The sequence below is a fragment of the Euwallacea fornicatus genome, chromosome 4 (genome assembly GCF_040115645.1).
Source record: "Euwallacea fornicatus isolate EFF26 chromosome 4, ASM4011564v1, whole genome shotgun sequence".
NCBI lineage: Eukaryota > Metazoa > Arthropoda > Insecta > Coleoptera > Curculionidae > Euwallacea > Euwallacea fornicatus.
Genome location: NC_089544.1, coordinates 113031 through 138276, shown reverse-complemented (window position 1 = coordinate 138276; position 25246 = coordinate 113031). Strand labels below are relative to the sequence as shown.

The following is a 25246-nucleotide window of genomic DNA, read 5'->3' as shown; positions in this document are numbered from 1 at the left end:
TATACATATAAACAGTTGTAGTCAGGGGGAAGTACATGTTTAGGAAAAATTAGTTCGTCGACCAATTTATAGAAGGTGCCTACCAGCACTTACATCCACCCTTCAGTAGCACGCCACTGTTTTATCTCCAAATGAAAAATATTTTTGTCTCGGTGCTTCGATTTGTCGTTCACCGATATAGGGTATAATTAAACTACAGCAATTAAAAAAAATTCAAATTTATTCAATAAAATAATTAGACACCGATCAAACTAGTTGCGTATGCATTTAAAACTTGAAAAATCCTGTATCAGCTTAGAATGAAACCCGCGAACGAGGCCAATAAATCTACTAAACGTTCAGTTAAAAAGATTAAAATTATAATCCTGAATGGCACCTCAGTCTGAAAACATTTCATCATCTTCGCTAAACTGGGTATCGTTTAAGTTCATCATGGTATATCTTGGCGGTTTTTTCCAAATGGCACTCGAATTTCTGCAACCACATACATTAGCGAACGTGCATTAAAGTAGCTTGATCTGAACTAACCTTTTCAGTTTTCCTGCATCAATGATTTCGAAAATGTCAACTAAGTCAGCCGTGCGCGGCCGCCTGCCAAATAAGGTGTTTTTCAATTTGTAACCTCCCGCTAACGCTTTCACTTCTAAATGCCTCAAATAATCAGCTGAAAATCGAAAGTTAAAGTAAATTAAACGCAATTATTTCAGCGTATCCAATATAGGAATGTCTGTGTTGAGAATCTCGTAAATACTCATGGATTCAGACTTCTTGAACATTTAAAATGGAAAATTACTTCAAAACAAAAATAAATGAAAACATGAGGGACAAAAATAGCTTTTTCTGTCACTGGGAGAACAAGTGTGATTATGTTGTTGTTCTCTAGCACACAATTTTTAACTTATTTAACCAAATCTGTATCAATTATACTTCATGAAATTCCTATTCTGGACAATTTGATAAACATGGAATGTATTACAGAAAACAATTATAGTACCTCTGCACCATCGGGGAGGTGATACTTCTTCAGTTGAATCATCGGCAGCAGGGTTTTTGACCAAACAAGGAACTTTCGAAGTCATGTAAACGGGCAATTTCTGACTCTCACCATCTGCCTGTTTCTGGACTTGCATTAAGCGCATTTTCTGTAGCTGGTGTTTCTTCTCCTGCTCCTGCTTATACTTGAGATAGTTCAATTCGCGGTCTTGCTCGATTTGCTTGCGTTTCTCTTCATCCTTTTGCTTTTGAAGCTTCAGAAAAACACATCATTTGTCAACACACACCGTAAACTGTAATACTGAGAATCATCGGGTACGATAAACTCACCTCTAAATGTCTCATCTTTTCGGCCTCCAAAGCCTTCCGCTGGTGCAAAGCCTTCAAATGTTTCTCTTTGTTTTGTTTGCGTTTCAATTCGGCCTGCTGCTGCAGCATGGCTTCTTTCTTCTTATTGGCTTGTTCACGATCTAGCTGTCGCTTGAGTTGCTCACGAGGATCCTTCTGAGAGCTCTAATGATCGACATCGTAATTAAGTGCTTGCATGAGACACGACAAATTACGAACTTACCATCGTCTTCAAACTGGAAGCGGATCCACTTATGCTACTCGTGCCGAGAATTTTGATAACTTTATTAGTGCTCGAACTCAGCGGCAGGAACTTCGACTGCGGTGTAAACGCTTTCGACTAAAAAATATAACTGCTTACTAAAACGTACCGACATTAGCATTACATATTTTAGAAACACCTTTTTATGTTTGTATTTTGCTCACCGTATGGTGCACTTATTAGTGATGTTTACAGTAAATTGGCAACTTTATTTTTAATGCAGAAGATGGTAATTTTAAATACTTACCTTTTCTTTGATGGAGGATCCAGGATTGGAAGGAATATGGCTGGCGCCCTGCTTCAAGGGAATCTCACTACCATGCTGAAGCCGTTCAAAAGCCTCCACTTTCTTCTTCAAAGTAGTCTTCTCATACGGGCTAAACACCTCTTTACTAGTTGTTGCCGTTTTGGTTTGCTTCGGAGGCGTCTTGATCTGTGTAATTATCAGACAATAACCCAAATTAATGCTTCAACCTCTGGCAAATGACGAAGATTTTTAAACGAACAATTTATTCTATAGATAGTGATAAAAAAAAAAAACATTGTGTAGTGCGATGCATCTACTGTTGTTAATCTAAACGGTCATAAAATATCCGCTTACTTCAATTGACTCATCGTCAGTTAGCAGATTCGACTCTGGAGAATTACTGAAGATGTTGAACATGTTCTTGTCGTTTTTAGAATTTGAATTTACTGCAGCGGCATTGGCTGCCCCCGGTTTAGGCTTGGCAGCCACATATGTAGCATCCAACGCCAATGATGCTAAATAAAATTTCAATGTTGCAATATTTAACGGTGTTCAAACAAAAACAACTTACCTGGATTTGAAATTGCATCATTATAAACACTCTGTGCAGAGGTGTCTGCTTGCAAAAAAGGCGAGTCCGATTTGTTTTTTTTGCTCTCGACAGCAATTTCATCGTCTTCAGATGATCGATTGCGCTTAGGCTGGAATTCAGCGGGTTTTTCTATAATTTCCTTTGTTAAAACTTGCTGTTCAGGTAGCGGAACGGTATTTTCAGCCTTTTGATAGGTCTTAGCTCTGGTAGTTTTAGTTTCCCTGTCAGGTGCCTCAGTTGCTTCTGCTCGGAGAGATACGTCTGCAGGGACTTTGCCTGAAAAATGATTGCAGCTGTAAGCAAACTCAAATGAGTGGACAGGCAGAACTAACCCTTCCGAATAGGTTTTGTACGAGTGCTGCATACAACATTTTCTGGTTGCTCTTCCTCAGTTATTGATGGTTGATCATGTTTAGCTAGAAATTAATAAGCTATTGAAAACTCCTTGAAACCCCAGCAATACTAACCTTTTCTAATTGTTTTAGTGCGACTTCTGGTCGGTTCACTCTCGACAGGCTTAACTTCAGATTCCTTCTTAGCTCTTGTTTTAGTTCTAGTGCTTCTTACAGGTTCTATTTCAGGTTCAACTGCTGCTTCTGGTTCTTTTCTTGTCTTTGTGCGAGTGCTACTCAAGAATTCATCATTCAACAATTTTTACAACCAATAATTTAATCTACCTTCTTGTTGTGCGGGTCATTGGAGTCTTTGTATCATCAACATCTGACAAGTCTATAACTAACACTTCAGGTTGTTGTAATATTACATCTGAATCTCTAGTCAACTTGGACTTGCTTCGGGTGCTACGTGATGGCCTCTCAGTTTTCATCTTTTTCTTTAATGGAGGCACCCATGAAGGAGCTGGCATGTCTTCACTCTTAATTTTTATGTTTTCTTTTCCTATTTGATATTCTGAAACCTCTGCTTTTTTCGTCTTGAGATAAGTAAAATTCTCCTGGGATGTTTCAGACAAGATTGTGCCATTCTTATTGTATATATCACTTTGTTTGGAACTTATGCCTGATTAGGATGAAAATGGAGATAAATAATGTTATAAGGAAAATAATAAGTAAAATGGTTTTACCCTCCAAGTTGCAGCCCTTTAAATAAGGCTCCAATTGCTTAAGTTCGCCAGTTTTAGAGAATTTATCCACAGACTTAAAGAAAACCACTTGTTCCTAATGAATACAACAAAACAAAAAATGGATCACAAATCATTCCTAAATTTAAGTGTAAAATGAATGAGGTCTTTGTACAGTATTGCTAAGATTCTGAGAAATGTGAGTCTCTTCTTGAAGCAACTGCTACACGCCCATTACATTCAATTTACCTTGTAGTACTACTTGTTTAAATTATGTTTCTTTCCAATGTACCTTCTCCAAATCCTTGATTTGCTCTAGAAGTTTTGAACAGTCATTAAATCCAACAGCAATTGCATCAACCTCCCGCAAAACTATCTCCAGTGCTCGGTTAGACATTATTGCCAATTCAAAAGGCCGAAATGGCCCCAAAAACACAAAAAATGTCAAAATTACAGTACTTTTTTTACGAGTTGCAGACGGGAACAAAACAATAAACTGGCATAAATGAGAGGAACCTGATTTTATCGGTTTCTTTAATCATACAAAATAAAAAACGACAAATAAGGCACAGCGGTTATTTCAATTTCAAACCAGAAGATCCTTCAAAGTTGTTAACATTGATATCACTGACAATGACATTTTCGATCAATAAGAATGTACGACATTCCTATTCTCTGATTGCGTTCAGGTACTCTAAGTGACTCCTCAAGTTTATCTATTTTAGTTTTTATCTCGTTAAAAAAAAGTAAAATTTGTTATTGGACGAGCATTCGAAAGATTGAATATTGGGCTTTAATGTTAGGGGCATGTTTTCAATTTTTGTTAAGCAGATATCATGTGCATCCAATGAGTCTACGGTTCTACAAAGAAAGAGAAGGTAGACATTGTAATCAATCAAACAGGAAAGTCGATAAACGACAAAAGGCATCGGTAAAACCATATCGATATCGATACATAAATGCGCAGTCACGCACGTCATTGTCGTTCGTGAGTCAGACAATTGGTGTTTATTTGACATATCCACATCTTTTCTCTCCAAGACTTGTACTCTCCTTTTCAAGTTCGTTTTCAAAATGGGTAGGTGTTCCGAAAAAGGCTTTCTTTAAATATCTGGTAAACATTTTCACATCGTGGTGTGAAAATCGTATAAAAGTATTCAACCAGATCACGGGAAATCGAAATAGAAAGTCTTTTTCCCTAAAATAGCATTATTCAGTAAAAAACTGATTTCTTAGGATTATAACCTCTTTTAAAGAGTACAACCCACAAAAACTTTTTTATGATGATACATTAAAGAAACATTGTCTGATGTGTGTGCTGACGACTAAAAAACATCCCACAGCGATCTGACCCATTCCATATTGCCCCAAAATCAGTATGAACTTCAGTGCAACATACTACTTAAAAATGCATTTTAGGTATCAGCCGAGACCATTGGCACAAACGAAGGGCTACTGGTGGCAAAAGAAAGCCTTTGAGGAAGAAGAGGAAGTTTGAGTTAGGACGCCCAGCCGCCAACACAAAACTTGGCACACGTAGGGTGCACTATGTTCGAACCAGGGGAGGTAACCTTAAATACAGAGCTTTGAGGCTTGACACTGGAAATTTTGCTTGGGGAAGCGAGGGCACCGCCAGAAAGACCCGTATTATTGATGTTGTTTACAATGCTAGTAACAATGAGTTGGTCCGCACCAAAACATTAGTGAAAAATGCTATTGTTGTCATAGATGCTACACCTTTCAGACAGTGGTATGAGAATCATTATATTTTGGCAGTAGGAAGAAAGAAGGGTGCTAAATTGGTAAGGGTATTATTAAAATGTTATTTTGGTGTCTAAAACCAGACTTTCAAATGTCAGAAATTTGAAATCTCTTTCTTAGTTAAATTTACAAAATCTGTTTAAAAATCATAGCAATTTAATTGTTTCTAAACAAATAAAATATCAAATATAAACAAGATTCATTATGGTAGAGGAGCCAAATTGATGAAAAAGATGTATCCTATTTGTACCATATCCCACATTGTGCATAATATAGACATTAATTTTCATATTTGTAAGAACTTGAATGGAGGTTTTTCAGTGATGTTATTATGCGTGTCATCTGATTTTAATGATGACATTGGCCAAAATTTCTGAGCATTTACAGTTCCTAAAGCAAAATATTAGTTCAATGATCACTATCCTGGTTACAGGATTAACTGTTTAAATATTTTGCAGACTCCTGAGGAGGAAGCACTCTTGAGCAAGACCAGGAGCAAAAAGGTACAAAAGAAGTACCAAACCAGGCAAAGGATTGCAAAAGTTGAACCGGCTTTGGAAGAGCAGTTCCAGACTGGAAGATTATTAGGTAAGGCTAGGTATCTGACGTGTGCTTCAATTTAAATTTCAATATCAAATTGTTGCCCTTAGAAAGCCAGGAGTACTGCAATCAACACTGACTATTGGTTGATTGTTACTAATTGATATTAATTTGCAATAATGTCGCAATTTGCCATTATCAGACACTATAGTTATTTATAATTTCCTATTTACAATATTCTATTCCATACATTTATATTACATATTGTATGAATATCATATGATGATAAAACATTAGCGAGAACATGTTTAAGTAAACAGTCTGTTTTAGACTTTTGCTATGTTCTGTGATATGCTTGTCATAGTTACTCTGATTTTTTAAATAAACTAACTTTTGATTCTAATAGGAGATAATGTCAATTAAAGTGGATGTTTTTCTTTCAGCTTGTTTGTCTTCTCGACCAGGACAGTGCGGGCGTGCTGATGGCTATGTTCTTGAGGGCAAAGAACTAGAATTTTACATGAGAAAAATTAAGTCTAAGAAGGCAAAATAGAATTATTTTTCCTTTCTATAAATGTACAAATACATGCTTGTACATTAGGTATCATTTTATTTATTGAGATTTTTATAAATTATGAAATATCAAAAAACCCTTTCAGTATAGAGTAGCATGCGGTTATTAACTGTACAAGTTGTGGTGTTCCGTCGATAACTACAATAAAGTACGGAACGAGGTTTAAGTGGAAGCAGTTTCAGTTTTAAAAGGTCTTGTACTATAATTTCATGTGAGAGGGTTTAATTTAAAATTGAGTAAGAATTTTTGTGAAAATGCTGTACTTGTGAAGACAATTCTTCCGCGAAAAAAAATTCTTAGGGCGCTCTTCACCTCAAAATCTAGCTTGTCAATGACTAATTTGTTGTAGACAAAAAAATTCAATTGCTCTAATTCAAAAATTATTTGCGTTTGAAAATAGACGTAAACGCTGTCATTCGGTAGAAATCAAATTATTAAAATCGACGCTCAGGACGTGATGTTTGAAACAGCAAATTTTCGTTCGCTCATGGCAAAAATTATGGGTATAAAAGCAGGAAAAGTTATGAAGACAAGAAAAAGTATTATAAATAGACGCATGAGCAGTAATTCTTTGTATTATGGGTTGCTTAAAATATTTCGTATGCCATCGACACGCCACCGACCTAGTTTATCATTATTTCCTGTGACGCCATCTGCGAGTACGTAGCTAAATCAAATATTTGATAGAAGGAACCTGTTTCTGATTAGCAACTAGTAGTGCTTGGCGTCAAGTCACGCAAAATGAAATGACGTCACTGTACGATTTTTTTCTTCAAACTTGTTTCTTTTAACTCTCAATGCTGGACATTAAAACACACATTTAAAGCTAATATTGTATATAAAGTTCTATTTAGTCAGACAAACTTGAATCGGATAACTCGTTAAAACAAAGCAGACCTTGGTAACCGAAGGTGGTATTTATTAAAGTGCTACTAACGTAATATGCAACAACGAACAGCCACTTTAGATTATACACGCTCTTCAAACTCAATCGGACACGGTTGTAGGAATATTTAAGATTGTTGATTCTCTAACGAATTCTAAACAATTAAATATGTATTGCCCCGACTCCAATTTGGTCTTACGCACCTATATGGAGAATTCATCGGTTTTATTAGCATTTAGTGTTAATACATGCTTTAAAAGAATAAGTATGTTCTTTAGACATTATTTGAAATGGTTGCAGCCAATGAAATCTTTTCAAAAACAATAGAGATATTTTATATAGTTGTTATTTATAACCACATGACCGAAACGAATAAATTCTGTTACACGAAAGTCAAAATATCACATGCATTTAAGGCCCGCATTTACAGATATAACCCAAGGGACATGTTTTAGGGAAGTGTCTCAGAGGTCACGAATAAACGCGGGCATAGACTTTGCGTTCAATTATTTACATAGAAATATTAATAAATACCATTACGACGATGATATCCCATAGAACGGACATAATCTCTCACTGATATACAAAAATAACATAGCATTTTTAATCTAAGACCTATTATCCCTTTTTCGACAAAAAGAAAACAATAAATAAGTTTTAATTACTAAGACGCGGTCGAAGAGTGAAGGGCGGCGTGTAAGGCTTGCTGTTGTTCTGGCGTCATCGTTTGAACGACTGTTTGGAAAAATGTATCGTTTGACTGAACTTGTCTCACTATGTTCAGCATTCGGGCGCCTTCATTTGAACTCGGCTCTAGCACCTCGTTGTTGAACGCTTCCGCAATGATGTGAATTATTTTGGGTATGTTCGCGTTGTTCGCACCTGAAAAAAACCATAACTAACGTTTTATATGGAGAATTGAGCAAGATTGGAAAAATGCCCAAGTATCAAAGTTGTAATTGGATTAAAACTTATTAAACTTCTGATCACAAAACCCGGGACACTTAGTATATTGCAAATTGTTATTCCTTTTTCGTTAAAAGGTTAAAGATTAACCCTACAAGCACCCATATTTACCTATAACTGCCTGATTATTCTGTTCTATCAAATCGCACAAGTATCCATAAATATGCGGCGCTTCATCCGTTTCTTCCGTTACAGGCAGCCAGGAGAACCAAATTGGGATAATTTCTGTCAAGTTAATCTGCGAGTTGTTATGCTTCATTATTTTTGTCACCGCTGAAATAGCATTCTCCGTCGCATTTAAATTCCTCGGATCTCTCGATTGAGGATCGTTTATAACCTCCACCAAAACCGGTAAGATTTTCGATAATTCTGTGGCAAATTGGTCGCCGCCAAACTGAGCCAGGACGCCCCAACCGTAAGCCGCTGCTTGTCGTACTTCGACGCTTTTGTCTCTAACATAAACTGCCAACGGTTCGAGGAAATATCGCTGGTATTTGCAGCAAGCAGGACCTGTGAATTCAATGACGTCGTCAAAGACACAAATGCCCCACTGCCTATCGGCTGAACTTCTATTGGGCGCAAGGAGATTGACGAAGTGGTTTAGTAGTTGGTCGAAGAGGGGGATGAAATTCTCCCCATACACTGTGAAGAGTGAATGTATGACATCCGCTACTTTACTGAGAATATAAATATCGTCGGATTCTTCGTCCTCTAGTTGTTCCTGAACGTCCTGGAAAGAACACATGATTTTTTTGGTCGGATATTTTACAACTTTAATTTGACACTTTTGATGGCAAAACACTAAGGAACTTACTTCATCATAGTCCTCATCTAAATGCTTTTTATGTCTGTCATTGGCCCTGTCAAAATGTTCGGTCATCAGTTTGTCGGCGATCCTTAAAATCTCGGTCATTGATTCTTGGCTTATGTATGAAGGTCCCAATTTCAGGATACATCTGGCCAACGAGTCTAACATTACGAGTAATACTTCGTTTTCGGGTTCAGTATCTAGTGCTCGTAGTAAATCTGGGCAGATAAAAAGCCACATATCGTTGACGAATGCCGGACCTCTGTTTGGAAGAAGAAACAAAGAATTCTCAAAAATAGTGCCAATGCTAGTGTTAAGACAAATAATTAAATAATAATAGTAAAGGATAAACTAAGAGTTAACAGAAGAGAATAAAGAGCAGAAAATAAGGAATTATGGAATTATTTTATTATTTTTTTACCTGCACATAACGCATTCTAAGAGCCAGGGTAGAGATTCAGCGGCTGCGTTCCGTACACCGTCATGAAAGTAAAATTTCAACATAGGGACCATTAGTTTTACAATCTCTTCTGCGTAGGGCGCGAATGCGTCCTTTAATTCACGAGCGTAGCACGCCAACATCATGCAAGCCGCAGCTTTGTCCTCTAAACCTATAAATAGAACATCCTCAGATGGTTTCTTTGTTATGAATTTACTCGTTTCAAGTAAACTCACCTGCCGTTCGAATACCGAAATTCTTTTGTTCACCGAGCGAAATAAATTGCCATTCATCATCTTGACCTTCTACACCAGCCATTTCATCGCTATCCAAGAGAGCTACGTCAGGTTTCATAGATGCAGTACGCACAACAGAACTCATCACCAGGGGTAAGTATGGTTCAAAATTTTTTCCTAAAACCTGTAAAATAACATGATACACTAATAAACTGAACATAAAATGAATCCGAATTTTGTATGAATTTTGAAAAAAAAAACACGACAGTCCCTAATCCCATTCCATACCTGACATATCCTTGACCAGGCTGATATCAAGTAGCTAGTTTGAGGATCATCATCTGGAAGCTCTATACCGTTTCCGTGGGTTTTGAGTAACATATCCATGACTTGAGTGGCGTCTGCGCTGAATTTTTCGGGACCCACAGCAGTGCCTATCAAGGTGACACACTCAATGGCCTTACCTGAACAAAAGACAATCATTCAAAAAATTCTTGCAACTACCGGCTATTAAAAATTAACCTCTGAGCAACTTATATTCTTCCTTGTTGGCATTTTGAATAATGTATTTCAAACAGGGCATCAGACGATCATAATAAGTGACAAATTCGTTCTCCGCAGTGTCGGCGACACTTGCTATTGTTGTGACAACTTGTTCCAAAACGAGTTTGGTTCCTTTTTCCACCAGTTCGTTCACTTTTGAAGTGAGAATGGTCTCGAGTTTTGCCATAAGGGGTTCAAGGTAACCGCTTAAGATGTGTTTGGGACAATCTTCGGCGAAATTTACTAAGGCAGCACCTAAGGGAACGATTGCAATTATTTGGACCTTTCCGCAATGAAAAACAGGCGCGTCAATGCAAGCCAAAATTTTAATGGAATAACTTAAAAACTGTGAGAGCTATAGGGAGAATCGTAAAAAAGACATCTATTCAGTTGACAATGTGCTTACCTGCGTGTGCTTGAACTCGTGGATTGGCGTTGTCGTCTAACAGCATAAGTAATCCGGGAACTACACGATCGTGAAACTTTTTCTCAAAGACCGGAGCAAAGTCTGAAGACATCTGACCAATGGCGTTGCAAGCTGCGTACCTCACCTAAAGATATGATCTTACATTGTAGATTGTTCAAGAATAAACATATTTGAATTCTTAAACAGACCTCCGTTTATCATGGAAGAAAAGCTTACCCTTGGATGTGGGTCCTGTAAGTATCTTACGATGCTTTCCATAACCCCTGGTACACCCTCCATGATCTGCGGCAACATCGGTTCCATTTGTTTCTGACAACCTTCGCCAATGGCGCTAATTGCCATCAAAGCGGCATGCCGTTGCTTCCAATTTGGGTTACTCAGCATTTGGGGAATATTTGATGTTACCAAAGGTAAAATCACCTTTCCTCCTGTAAACAAAATTATTATCTTCCATAGGCTATTATGAGGAAACAATGATCATTAGAAGCTAATTGCTAGTACCTAATCCTGTTGCTAGCCTATCCAATGCCGCTTCCGCAATCACGTTATTACTATCAGTATCTTCGTCCAGCTGTTCGTCCGATTCGGCCCAATTTTCTTCGTCTTCTAAGTCGGCCATAAACTGTAAAATGAGAGGTACTAACTGCTCCATATATTTCCCGGCCATCTTTCTGATCATTGCCGGTGCCACTTCCGCCAGGGTGACCATTACTTCCAAGCCTAAGGTTCTCCAACTGTCGAGCGCCCCTGAATCTCTGAACAATTTCATACTCATTTCGAATATATTTATCAACTGGGGTCTAAGATATTTGGGGGTATTCTCAGCTAAATCAATCAGCACCTAGGAGAAACTGGAAATATTGAAGAAGTTCATTTTTCTCTACATACATACCTTCAAAACATTATCGTCATCATGGTGTTGAATACTTTCAGCAATTACGGCGAGCATGGGCGTCAAAAGATCAGCAAAGTGTTTCAAAATTTGTGTTTCTTTATCGTTGATTAAAATAAAGGCGCCAACAGCTCTAACAGCTTGGAATCTGACTTCGTATGCTTCAGTCGGTTGCAGACTTTGCATCAGCATTTGTTTAATCAGATCTAGATAATTGTTTTGTTGGTTCCCGAATACGCCCGGCACACTTGTGAACATTGTTAAGGCGGATTCCTTGAGTTGTGGATTTGGGTCATTTGCGCAGTGGAAAAGAAACTGCAAAAAAAGAAAGAAGCAAGGTTTATGCATGCAGAAATTATTATTGCTCCTAATAAGACCAAATAAACTAGGGTTCAGCTATCTACTTCTACTTATATAAAATTAATTATGACTTCTCTACTACATAAAGTAACACTTCCTTTCCTATAGTTTGCCACATTTTTTGTTGCAAAAAACTTACTGCAAGGTTATATGCAGATTTCTTATTTTTATATCATTCTATACTAATTTGTTATTTTATATTATTCATTGTATCTTTTAGCTCAAAAATGTAAAAATATGACTCCTTTTTAATTAACAAGTGAAAAAGTAACAATAAAAATATTTTTGGATATTAGGCAGAACCAGCTCTGATTGAAAACATACTCAAGCATATCTTACCTGCAAAAACTCAGGCCACTGGTTATTCCCTTCATCATCAATAAGATTCCTGGCCACTTCAGCTACAACTTCGCAAATTTTATGCCTGAGTAATTCGGATCGAACCTGTTGCACAGCAAGTAAGACTTGCTCCTTCAGCTGAGTTTGACTCTCTGGAGGAAGTTTGGGAAAGAAGTCCGTAAAATCGTTCGAGAAAACTCTCCGCAATAAGACTGCAGATATTTGCCTAACTTCAGTGTCAAGGTTTGCATTGTGTATTGCACCAAGCAAATAACTGATTTTTCTTTCTATTGGTATATTGCTGTAGACTTCCTAAGAAAAAACATGTGTGGTTAAGCTATGATTGGGAGAGTGGGTATGGCTTGGGTGTACGTTTTGGCGCCCTTTGTGGTCATTGTATATAGGGTGGAATTGAAGTTGGAGAAAGGTGCTCATATTGTTATTAAGATAAGTTAAGATGTCAAACTGATTCATAAAATTACTGTATGCGCATAATTATGATGATTCATGGTATTTTTTTGCGACAGCATGTTGTGCTGCAACACTAGCACTCCAACACGTTGCAGAAAGGCCGCAAACAAAGCTAAAGTTTGCCAACACCAAACATTGCCTCTAACTTGAAAGCGTGTTAATGGACAGAGGGAAATGACAGGATTAAATAGCTTACCTCGGCTTGAGATCGGATGGCGTTATCAGTGGATAACAAAGATGTTAATATGTGACAAAATTGTTCTTGATCGGCGGCCATGGCGCCTTGTGCATGAAAAGATCAAACTGTCAATGCCGTCAATTCAACCTGATCCAAGCGCCAAAACAAAAATATGTCTCTGACATTTAACTCCACGTTTTATGGGGTTGGTAGTAGAGCAGCTCTTTGCTAATCGAAGTGCACTGGTATGATAGGAGCAGATATTTTCTCGTTGCAGTTAAGATAAAAGCGTACTGATATAATAAAATCGTTTATTTTAATTTAAAAAGTCTCAATGCCCACAAAAATACAGGGGGTTAAGTTTGAAAATAGTTTTCTACCTGTTTTGCTTATTCTTCTCTGGGTTCTAGCTAATCCTAAGAACTTGATACTAGACAATACATCGATTTCTCTCTTATATCTTATCGATATCGATGTCATAAAAATTCGATAATCTAACTGTAATTTTTCTATTGGTTTATTTTATTAATAGAATATTTTTGTTGGGTGAGTTGTTTTCAATTAATTACATAAATATATTAAAATACTTCTGCTAAATATTTACCGAATTTATGAGTGTTTTTGCTAACGTAGTCTTTAACTTCAACCTCTGATTTTGCTTAATCCTGGATCCTCAACTATTCTTGAACATTTAACCGGTTTATATGTCTTGTTTATCCCCAAATTTATACTAGATATGGCAGATGATATTGAAAATGATGATCAGTGGTTATATGGAGATAATCCTGATGGGTCTACAACTCAAGAACAGGCAGAACAATTCCTGCCACCAATAGACCCCACAGAAGATGCAGAGTCTTCTCCTGCGAAGCCTATTCCTGATGACTATTCAGAGGTAGCTAGATTTAATCAAAATTAACCTGAACATACTAAAATTCAATATATTTATTTACCTGATTTTGCAGTCTCAGATATACTATTTATTACAAAAAAAAAACTAATTAAAAAATAGGTTGTAACACTCAAGACAAGAAAACTTATCAGAACGTTTGGTACAAAAAGTGTGGTCAAATCAACATTGCCAAGTCCATAAATCAGATATCCATTGAGAGAAATTTAACTTAATATTCATTATACTAATATCTAATATATATGTGTTGAGTTCCTTTGATGTATTATTATTGTATTATCTGATCCTGTGCCTACTTAGAGGAAAAAAACTATTAAAACTCATTAAATAGATTACTCCAGATAGAAGCATAGAAAGAAGAATCTTGCAGAATCCTCCGGAAGATGATGGACCCCCAGGAGTAGATGAACCTCTGGAGGAACTTGAAAATGGTGACACAGCACAGGAGAGGGAGGATGAAGAAGTGAAGCAAAATGGAGATGATGAGGAAGATCTTGAAGATGATAGTGATGATGATGTGAATGTTGTTATTGGAGACATTAAAACCACAACTTCTGCTTCATATACACAGCAACATAGCATTAAAAGAGGTCAGATTATCAAAATTATTTGAGGCAGTCATGTGTTTAAATTAATAATTGTTAGTTCAGGTGGCCTTTCCACTACAATTGGCGATAAAAACAAACAAGTGCAACAGACAGGGAAGTTTCAAATAGAAGAATTTGAGCAAATTGGAACAATTAATGGTGTACCTGCATCTGATTATAATTTAGATTCCTTGGAAGATAAACCTTGGAGGAAACCTGGTGCTGACATAACAGATTATTTCAATTATGGGTTTAACGAGGACACTTGGAAAGCTTATTGTGAAAGGCAAAAACGGTAATAATTAGAGTTTTATGAAGCACATGATGTCTAGATAAAAATAATTTTTGTTTTAGAATTCGTATCAATGAATCTGGTGTGGGCATGATGGCATTAAATGCCATAGGTCTTCCCAGAGGACCAGTGATTGTAAATGATATCAATAAGTATCCAAATCAAAACTACATGCCAGTGCCCCCTCCATCAAATGACACCCCAAAAATGAATACAATTCAGGTATTGATAGTTGTTGATTTTATCTTATGTATAGTGTGGTGAATAGTTTTGTGGATGTAGGTAATGACAGCTGATAGGAGAGAATATAGCAGGAAACCGGGATTTCCTGATATGACCATGCCTCCACCAATGAGCTATGGTGAACCATTAATTCCTCCACCAGAGTATGGCTTTAATCTAGAACTAGAACCGTTTTATGGAGGTGGCTATGAGCCTACTCAGGACTCCCAGTGGAGTAAGTAGATACTTGAGTATTTATCAATTTGTTCAGAAAGTACCAGATAAACAGCTGGTAATTCTTAACTTACATGATTAACATAGATGATACTTAAGAGTTCATGAAATGGTTTTCTGTTATAATTTGGATCTTTACTAACATAACGCAAACGAAAAAAAAATTAATTGACGTCAGGGATGATTTCTATACTCATTTCAAATCAAGGAAATTGGTATTATTGACACCATTATGTTTTTCAAGTGGAAGGACAAGGTAATCCACACTGGCAGCCAACTGAAATAAAAACCTTGACAGGGGGCAGTCCGCCCCGACCTACGCATATGATGGGCGTGCCTCAATTCAGAAGATCTCTAAGTAGAAGAAGTAGTTCTAGGGACAGAGAGCGTGAAAGGGACAGAGAGCGTGATAGCCGAGGTAGATCCATACGACCGATGAGGGATCTTGAAAGGGAAAAGTGAGTAGAACATTGGTTATGGATTTGTTTAATACCCTTGTTGGATTTTAACTAAAGAATTGGATATATTTATGATTCATATGTGTTTTAATAAATGCTCTTAGGGCTTTGATTTGAAAATATTTTTTAAGTAAAAATTTGATACTTTCTTTAGATCTAGGAGGAGGGAACGTTCTCGAAGCCGAACGCGAAAACATAAGTCAAGGTCCAGAAGTCCCAATCATAGACCCCATAAAAAGAAGAAGTCCAGGCGTCATGAAGATAGCGATTGAGCGGGGTTCTCTTAAATTTTTTTACACATATAGTCAATAACAGTTGTTTCTCCGTATTCAGTATAACTTTGCATTGCTTCTGCATCTTTTATTGTAAACTTTTCATATTGAGATCGAAGTCATGAAATAATTTTATATCTGAGTATGATGTTAGACTAATAAGAATATAGTTTTACCTAGAAGTTCTTCGCTTTGTGTGTTATTTTATATTTAAAACATAGAAGACTTGAAATGAGTTAATTCAATAGAAAGTAACCGTTTATCGTGGAGAGCACATGTTTTTCCCTCAGGATTCCCATGGCAAGGTGGAAATGAATACTTTGAACTTATTCCCGAAATAAGGGAAATTTAGTTTTGGGCGTTTTCACAATAGTGAAAGATTAATGTTTAAAAAAAGAAAATAGGATCAATGTCTTGAACGCCATGTTTGTTTTTAGAAGGACAATTCGCCCGTTGTAGAAAAGAAGAGATTTCCAAAAACTACATAAAATTTTTCTTAATTAAACTGACGAGTAATTTTATTGATAATTTTGATCGATTAATTTAACATTTTTTGCAACATTTCGGAAATTAAGAGTAATTTGGCAGCATCGCTTGTGGCATGTTAGAAGTCCTCAAACGCAGTTACTTTTTCCTATTTAACCAATTTTGTGACTCGACGGTTCACCGCAATGGCGAGCACACCTCAATAAGACACCCTGTAGTGGTTCTCTTAGAAATGCGCAATACAAATAAGCCTTGACGACACACGAAGAAAATCAGTATAACTATGGCTGCGCAGAAGATAGGTTGTTCAAGCACAGGGTATTAATTGTTATTTTAAAAACTGTATAATTGGAACTTTTCGAAAAAAAAAACATTCTTTGTTGTTTCTTAAAGAGGCATCGTTGGAACGTAATTTACATATCAAACTAGTGTTGCCATCCTACATTGAAATGAGAATTAAAGGCTGTATAGTAACATAGAACTTGAAATATTGCATATTTGACGGATTTTCCAGCTGCTTGGCAACGTTGCAAGGGCGGCCGTTCGCCCGGTTGCCGGCTTTGCGATCGTGATCGATGAAATCTGGCGGCTGCGCCGCGCGCCGAACTTCTGTTCTTCTGTCAAATTTTTTACAGATTTGTGATTTGTTTCCATACCCAAGTTTCAAGTGTATACTCCTCTCGATATTGATTAATTTTTGTAATTGTGCGTACTTATTTCCGTTGATTGTGCTGTTTTTTCGTCGAACAAGGCAAGTAATTCCGTGCTCGGTTTAAAAACACTTGGAACACCCATCGCAGATCGCGTATAATGTGACAATATACCAGTTTCGGTGCTTGGTCTATACTCTTGCTTACCTTCCGGACAGTTAAAAAAAATGTTTCGACTGTTTTTACTCGAGATTGTGTGCTAAATCAACTTCAATTTGTGCTATTTTAGCAATCCCGCAAGTCAACAAGTTCATAGAATTTGCTTGAACAGCACTACACACAACATGTAAGTAGAAGTCTCTTTCCTATACAATGTTATTGTACGAATTACGTTATTATTTAATGGGTTTAAATACTTTCGTGCACCAAATTTAGAGAAGGTAAGTTGCCTCTAGCTAGAACTTAGCCTTAGTTTTATGTACCCCTCTTCATACCCTTTAAAGCACACCCCACATGGATGTCAAGTTTACCTCAAACAAGTAAACAAATCAGTCTCCTTTATCAGTTATCATTTTTGCCATAATAGTTATGCTACATGAGTATTTGTTCAAGTCAAAAGGGAAATATTAGCACAGTGATCTAATCCTTATCCCTGTTTTCCCTTGAGAGAGACAGTAAATAAACCACTGGCTTTGTCTATTCGAGGTCAAGGCTTCAAGGTCAGCAAGGGGGCCCCTACCCCTTTTATCACCACCTCTGTGCTCCCTTATTATGGTTCCCAGATTTTGTATTCTCCTTAGAGGATTATTTAAGATTAGTTGAGAGTTCTTTTGCATGTTTTTTCATTAGGTATCTCTATTGCTGTTGTCTTTGAAAGTTGGTTTTAGACTGGAAGCGTGTTTAAGGAAAAGAAAAATAGGTATCTCTTGGAGCAGACAATTGTTGCAAACTAGAGTCAAAATAAAAGTAAGGACAAGGCATTACAAATGATTGAAAGCTTACTCAAACATTGAATGTAGTACGTTTATGTGTTGCTATCCTGTACATTTTAAAAATACAGTTATGGATATAAAAGTTTGTTCCAATAGTTTAAGAACTGTGGGCAAGTTACGTTGCAGATTTGAGCTTGAAATTAGTCATGCACTAGCCCAGAAAAGCTTTTAAAGCTGAGTTTTAAGAGCGCTCATAAAATTATTTCTTTGTGGGTTGAGACAAGCCATTTTTGTAGTGAAACACCCTACTATATGTTATCCTACACCTAACTATATATTATACTCTTACTAGATTAGTTTTTTATGCTTGTTTTAAAAAGTAAGGAGTTTCATTAATTATTTGTGTTTTACTCTGTCATATACATCATTGAACTGTATCATTTAGCGGGATAATTATAATAAAAATAATAGAAACGCAGCTGGTAATTAGGCTCAAGAGCTGCCAGGGGTAGTCAGGAATAAACGACGACCTGGGTTGGGCTACAGGCTGCGGGTGTGTGATTTCCTGAGGGGCTTGATCTTTGACATTGAACTTAACCGTTCATTGGTTATAGAGTTACGATCATTATTAGGTTCTGAATTTTTTTTCCTGCGTTAATCAGAAAAACTAGAGGTAGATTGTTCATGAAATTTCTGTACAAAAACCATCCTTTGGAATTATCTTGGGAATTCGTTAAGATTTCTTGAAAGTGCTTGGATAATTTCCGGAAATATCTTGAAAATACCCTGAAATACTTGCGTGTACCCCAAAATACCTGGCCTGATAGCCAAAACGAATATTATAATAACTGATTCATATGTGTTATGAGGGCATTGCATGGCTGTAATCAGAAATGAAAAAAATCGCACGTGCACGAGTGTTTTTTTTTATTACGTTTTCAAATGCTACGCATTCGTAGCGTTTTGTAGAATATTTGCTTCGTAGACATTCTCCTTTTTATTCCATCAACATTATTTTATACATTCAAATTTCGAACTACAAACGATCGATCCATATAACTTTTCGTGTTTTGTGTAGCAACAATTATAGTAGCGCCGTGAACAGTGACATCATTGGTCGATAATTGGCAGGCGCCTGGGGTGTAAATTGTGCTTAGCCCTGAACGGTGTCTTCAGCATAGAATATTTGGTCCAAATGGTTGATTTCTCTAGTCACGTCAGTTTCATGTGGTTTCTCGAAGGTTCACCTCTCTTCACACCTTTAACGCTTGCATAAAGATCAATTTTTCGGATATTGCAGTAATCTTCAAATATCTCTTGAATGCGAAAGTGGCGATGAATTCTACATTAGATCCCGATGAACTTTACTTATTTACTTATTGATAAAAAGATGCTGCATTAGGGTGTATCCGGCTGGGGTTCTCCTGGGGGTTACAATTTCTGACTTCAATGACGACTTAAGAGAAGTTATCTCTTAAAAAACAAGTTTACATAATGAGGCACAGCCATCGATGCCTTGAGAACTTTTTGATAAATAAATTATACTTTTAGTCTGCAAACCCTTGAGTACAGTCGACGAAACGTGTTGCATGAAATCGTTTCTGAAATATATAAGTTACAGAGCGGTTATATTTATAGGCCTAATTTAAAAGTTTATTTCATTGGATCTAATTTGCTATTGTAGAGCGAGGCACAGAGAGCAATAAATAAACCAAGATATTAGGTGTATATCAAACACTTAAAAACAATCATCTTTTATTAATTCTGGAATTAAAGAGATTTTTATTTGTTTGTGCAGTGGCAAGAGTTATTAATATCGCTCAAATGGACAAGGAGTCGTTATGCGTGCGCTGAAACACGTACTTAACACCCTCCAAATAAATATTTTTCTGAAATTTGGTGAACATCAATTAGGTATAGAAACTCAGCTTTTAAGGAGGCCTTAAATGTATTTAACATCACCGGTGACACCCCATTGGCGTGACCTTGGACATTTTAAACGAAAAATATGATACGCTGCTGTTTTTTTAAATAAAAATAGTTTTTTCAATGCTCTATATTTCTACGAAGAAAAGGTCTCTAAAAGTTTTTTTTTATCATTTTGTAGATCAGAAAGGAAGCAGAAACGAACCCAAGTTCATATGAACTTTTTTTCTTAAAATCATCCAGGGATTCAGCCCCTGGCTTTTTAACATACTATTATGAAACATCTTGTATAATACGACTTACAATATGTACCAATGTTATTTTGCGGGTAGATAACTGCTCATTTCGAACGGATTAATTAAAGACGAACTGTTTTCCTTGGAGCAAATAGTTCCACCAAACAGACGTCGTACATGCTTATTATAGGGCTCTATTATAACATTAATTAGCAGCTACTTGAGGGACACGACGTGTCCATTAACCCATATAGATAAAATTGCGATTACTCATGTTCACGTTTTGTTTCGGAGTTTTACGTAGCTTGCATACTACACACTACCCCTCTTCATGTAGGTAGACCCTGTATATCACCCCTTTCGACATTACGAGAGTTATTCGTTAGTTCCGTTTTCTTAAATTTTATTTTACTACACACTTTCCTGCTTATTTTAAATATCATTTTTTTTATTCCGTTTGTTTTCAGATTTGTTTTACCCGATCACTTTGTAGTGTTCATGTTCATTTCACCCACACCAACTGTCTCAACACTTTACCATGTCTACGCCGTCGGGGAATGATCTAAGAGATCAAAGGTCCTATTCCGTGGGGGCTAGGCTCTCGTTCCGCAGCTTTTTCAAAGATGTCGGGCAAAAGCAGTAAGTTTTTTTTATTCCTATGGTGATTTGCAAATAAAAATGGTGTGTGGGTATTGGGATTTGGAGTGGAAACATAAAATCATGCTTGCGGAACGCAATACTATAAATTGATTTACCACCATAGCGAATAAGTCGTGAACCATGAGGTAAAAGGTAGGTAATATATTCAATGTTGTTTTTTTTATTGGGGGTTTTGTTGGGGTTACACAAGGTGGTGAAAATGTCGATGCCTTTTATGGATATGCCGTAAACGACGAAAGGGCGTTGATTTGGAAATGACGGGATTTTCAGCAAATTTATAACAACAAAGTAGCATTTTTAAAATGTAATGCGTGCCTTTAGAGAACAGTAATAAAAATTTTACGGGATCGGCCGTGGCGATATATAGGCGGGAAAAGTGGACACTTTTTACAGTTGCGTTTCGTTGGTTCTATTTGACAACTTGGGAACTAATTTATCGCGAATAAATCGGACGAAGCGCCTTCACTATGACACCTTAGTGTTATATATGCGGTGATTGCGCCGCCGCAGGACGCATCTCTGGCGGTAAAATAACATCATAAGAGTTTTATACATGGCGATCAGTAAAAAATATCCGCAAAGAACTGTGATATTTACCTACATTTGTACCTAATATCTGTCAAGAGTTGGCATGCATTCGCCATTTACGACTATAAATAAGTTCGTTATACATTTTAAATACTAAATTCAAATAAACAACTTATTTATTTTGGTAAAATGTGAATGTACCTTCCTAGTGATTTGTTTATTATTTATTTGTAAACAGTTATTTTAACATTACAAATCATAAAAAGCTGTAAGCATGTTCAACTATCGTTCGTTTTTCTTGACGTTGTGGCGAACGGTATTCGTTGCTACTGTCTTATAGCTTTATTTGATATATTAAAGGCGTAAAATTGAGCCTGTGAGGAGTTAGGAATATCGATCGTGGTAAACGTAAATAATGAAAAAAAGTTGAATGATAAATAAATCTTAAACTGGCAGGGTTATTTCGTCTCTACCATTTGCTGTGTTGATAATTAGTGTCAGCGGGAGTCATGATTATTTTTATTATCCCGTTCATGCTAATAATCAAAGGTTAAAAATATAACTCAGAAAATACTGATAATTTTATAATTGTCACACTATATTAATGCTGACAGGTCGGCCTGCTAATGTCTGTTTGTTTCACTGGACAATCTTTCCATGATACATAGTCCGGTTTAGAGACTAATCTAGCTTCAGAGTGCTTATAACTTATAATAGGAACACCTATTTGCTTTAGGCGACAATAAATTAGGTGGAGAAACGACACTACATAGGTTCTGCATCGCCTTCCTTCCTGCAATTTATATTGAAATTGACAGGTTTTGTATAGGGAATTACAAGATACACGTGTATGTGCTAGGAGACATAAATTAATATCAACGCCGCATTTCTTGTTGCAAAAATGCAGGTCCATTAATAAGTTTTGCCTCAATATGTTTTGCATGTATACAGCTAAGGACGCGGTTTATTAATGTTTCCTTGGTTGGTTTCCCCTCGTGCGATAAGGTCAGTTTTGGTAATTTTTTGATACGAGTTCTTCGGTATTCCTTTATTAGTACTGAGGTGGGCTAGCTTCAAGTTTATAACAATTATGTTTAAAATGTGCACAATCAACAATCATCGTTGTCTTTGAGTGTTTTGGTGTTTAGCATTACCAATAACCGGGCTGTTTACGAGGTGTTCTTAAATTTGTTGCTTCATGTCCGCATAATTTATGACTCGTTTCCACTTTTCATTATACGTCGAAAATAAAAAGCCCATTCTCATTATTTTCATTATTACACTGACGTGTGTATCGTCGACAAGGTCGGCAATCCCGAGTCCTCGCCCTAGATCTTTCTTGTTCTGCCTTAAAAAAATAGATTGTGGGATAAAGTATGTCTGCAATTTTCTGATACGAGTGCGACATAACCGAGATTTATAACGTCCGTCACCTGTACAAGGTTACTACGGTTTATTGTTTGTGAAAATCGAAACGTGCTCAGGTTAATGGGGAGCAGAATCACGCCATGTAGGGGACCTGGAACTATTACGGCTTGACACTTATACATATTATCAATCTCGGTATGTTTCGTTCTGAATTCTGAGCACCAATTTGCGGGTAATTTTCTGGCACAATTTCCAGAAACTGCTAAAATAATTGTGACACCTACACGACTCGATGTAATGAAAATAGCAAGTCTGACGAATATTCTTCCTGACAATTTTTGGCTAAAATACGTAATTCCTGGTAATTATTAATAAAAACGAGGTCTGCCGGCTCATTTTGTGGTAATTTCAAATTTCCGCGGACGATATCAGCCACACGATCGTATATCACTGTCAAATTAATTGACTGTGTAACTTGGACGATTTTGATGTAAAACCATGTCGGAAAGTAATGTTATTTTATGGCGTCGTCGCGAATTATTTCGCGTGAATCATTATTTCTTGAGAAACAAATAAATTAAGAGATTTTAAGGGATTTTGTCAAGAATGGAGTGTTCTCAGCCAGTTGTCGACAGATGATGCCACTGCCTTCGCCTGATAAACCAGCTAACTAAGAAGGATTTAAACGAATTGATTATTTAAATCACTAATGTATGAGTGTATACCCAGAAAACTTTAATTGTTTTGCAACTCGCATATAACGCGCGTTTCTGCAAAAATTCATCCATAGGAGCGACCTAAATAAGGGAACATCATTTGCAACGAAAGTGAGCGAAATAGTTCAACGTCTGAATGCAAGAATGCCATTTATTTTATCCAAGTGATATGCCTACCGCTGATATGCATGCAAACTTTATTATAATCTGAAGCCGGAAGGCCTGTCTCGTCTGCACTAAAATGCCATGCTCCCGCAACTTCATTTAAAACGAGAAGGGACGCATTGTTATCTTAATTGCGTGGTGATTTATAATCGGAAAATTAAAGGAGAGATAAAACGATTTAATTAAAAATTTATTGCAACGATCGCTCTTGCTGTTGTATGTATACAATTTCGTAACCACCAATTGCACAATGAAATCTCAATTAATAACAGTTTTTATTTATAGTGGTTCATATTTTCAACAACACGTTTCATGCCAAAACTTCTAGCCTGAGGTGCGAACCTCTTAAAGTGTCGCGGTTTTAAATTTATCGTTTCCCATGTAGTCACACTATGTCAGTGGGTGAATTATTGTCTTGAAATGCGGCCTCGGAGAAATTAAGAGTTAAGTCCAAAAAATCATAATGATTGGCAACAGCTTGAGGCCGTCCTGGCTGACGCAAAAGCACCAATTGAAAAGAAGGCAATCAAAAATGTTGCCATCTTAATTAACTAACTCATCGGAATTAGCAATTAGGTGCATGCACTTGATCGCGACCAGCATCCTTGGTTTCGAGATGATAATTGAGATAATCGAGCCTGGTTAATTTTTATTCGCAAAGTGCTTTCTACTATCCAGAGCCCTTAATTGTTTGTTGCTGACCGGGATATTTTCAATTGGCTGAATTGGAAATGTTCAAGGAATTGGCCGTTTAACATAAGATCCGGAGAGATAAATCGCGAAAGGCGATTTTGCGGAAATTAAAAATGAGCAAAGATACGTGGAAGTTGAAGCTCTTTAGCTTGAATATTGATGCTTTCAACACTTATGTCGCCGTTTCTATAGGGTTCAATTTCTATGCAACAATCTACGCAACTCAGACGCGACTCTACTTAATCTACTCAACGTTCTTCAGACATGGACAATAAATTCGTACGTTTCGCATCGTTATATTATTCCTCATTTATCTTAGGCTAGAAATTCTTACTATTTCAGTGTTTAATTAACTGTTGAATTTGCTTTCTCACATCTCAAATTACGCATTTCAGATTTTGTCACGCTAAGTTGACTTTCAACAATTTTACAACAAATGAGAACACGCAAAGATAGTAATCTCATGTTAATTTAATTAAGAATACACGTATATGTTTGCTTTTCAAAATTTAAATTACTTGATTCAAGAGTTTCAGCTTGTTCGAATGGGGAGTTTCGTACAGTGAGGGTTATTTTGTTTAGAGAAAAAAATCGATTTAGCTTCAGCTTAAAGATCACTTAACAAATAACGAATGAAACGAATTTTCTTGAATAATTGGCGACTGTAGATTATGCGGAAATGAAGAAGTTTTATCGTCCAGGCATTTATTGCCGGAGCAGGAAACAAACAGTTGCAGGTTAAGCTGGTCGTTTAAAATATTAAAAAGGGAAGTAAATGTCGGTCCGGAAGGAGTGTGTTTCCTGTTACTCAGTTGTGTTTTTAAAGATTCGATAATTATTTGACGCAATCAATTAATAATAACCAATCATCGAATGAGAGTCAGGAATTAGCGACCACAAAGTGGCGTTAATGCACAATAAATTAACACGGGCGTAGCGAACGCTGAAAATCCTATGCGGACCATCGATTT

General features: G+C 36.7%; 5 protein-coding genes across 9 annotated transcripts in view; 3 read left to right on the top strand and 2 right to left on the bottom strand.

The window, feature by feature from the left end:
- Positions 1–202: 202 nt before the first annotated feature.
- On the bottom strand, positions 203–4121 carry Incenp (Inner centromere protein). 2 transcript variants are annotated; one of them, XM_066281705.1, is made up of 14 exons: positions 3813–4121; positions 3524–3617; positions 3120–3459; positions 2910–3067; positions 2775–2858; positions 2422–2718; positions 2205–2365; positions 1851–2036; positions 1565–1681; positions 1324–1506; positions 995–1247; positions 529–664; positions 377–474; positions 203–327 (listed from the first exon to the last, which is right to left on the bottom strand). In XM_066281705.1, exons 1-13 carry the CDS (start codon positions 3915–3917, stop codon positions 378–380), a joined length of 2211 nt encoding a protein of 736 aa, XP_066137802.1. In that variant the 5' UTR covers positions 3918–4121; the 3' UTR covers positions 203–327; position 377. The 2 variants fall into 2 exon arrangements, with proteins under 2 accessions (XP_066137802.1, XP_066137801.1); XM_066281704.1 differs by having other exon boundaries at positions 203–474; positions 3813–4120.
- Positions 4122–4518: 397 nt separating this feature from the next.
- Positions 4519–6423, top strand: RpS8 (ribosomal protein S8). Its single transcript, XM_066281804.1, has 4 exons — positions 4519–4598; positions 4940–5322; positions 5740–5869; positions 6265–6423. Exons 1-4 carry the CDS (start codon positions 4595–4597, stop codon positions 6372–6374), a joined length of 627 nt encoding a protein of 208 aa, XP_066137901.1. The 5' UTR covers positions 4519–4594; the 3' UTR covers positions 6375–6423.
- Positions 6424–7214: 791 nt separating this feature from the next.
- On the bottom strand, positions 7215–13095 carry Karybeta3 (karyopherin beta 3). The gene is made up of 13 exons (XM_066281801.1): positions 12959–13095; positions 12292–12603; positions 11593–11907; positions 11202–11541; positions 10917–11128; positions 10680–10824; positions 10253–10528; positions 10019–10194; positions 9731–9914; positions 9477–9666; positions 9062–9317; positions 8359–8977; positions 7215–8163 (listed from the first exon to the last, which is right to left on the bottom strand). The coding sequence occupies exons 1-13, from the start codon at positions 13037–13039 to the stop codon at positions 7946–7948; spliced, it is 3324 nt and encodes a 1107-aa protein (XP_066137898.1). The 5' UTR covers positions 13040–13095; the 3' UTR covers positions 7215–7945.
- Positions 13096–13354: 259 nt separating this feature from the next.
- Fip1 (Factor interacting with poly(A) polymerase 1) lies at positions 13355–16097 on the top strand. 2 transcript variants are annotated; one of them, XM_066281803.1, is made up of 8 exons: positions 13355–13486; positions 13675–13835; positions 14182–14440; positions 14501–14732; positions 14792–14951; positions 15012–15186; positions 15430–15643; positions 15798–16097. In XM_066281803.1, the coding sequence occupies exons 2-8, from the start codon at positions 13677–13679 to the stop codon at positions 15913–15915; spliced, it is 1317 nt and encodes a 438-aa protein (XP_066137900.1). In that variant the 5' UTR covers positions 13355–13486; positions 13675–13676; the 3' UTR covers positions 15916–16097. The 2 variants fall into 2 exon arrangements, with proteins under 2 accessions (XP_066137900.1, XP_066137899.1); XM_066281802.1 differs by lacking the exon at positions 13355–13486 and having other exon boundaries at positions 13493–13835.
- A 907-nt stretch (positions 16098–17004) lies between these two features.
- mtd (mustard) overlaps positions 17005–25246 on the top strand; it is a 51959-nt gene continuing 43717 nt past the window's right edge. For 2 of the 3 annotated variants that reach the window (XM_066281437.1, XM_066281436.1), the window contains exons 1-2: positions 17005–17397; positions 20613–20784. In XM_066281437.1, coding sequence (XP_066137534.1) covers positions 20684–20784 — 101 coding nt within the window. In that variant the 5' untranslated portion in view covers positions 17005–17397; positions 20613–20683. The remainder of the gene's footprint in view (positions 17398–20612; positions 20785–25246) is intronic. The other variant, XM_066281439.1, reaches the window with a different exon arrangement.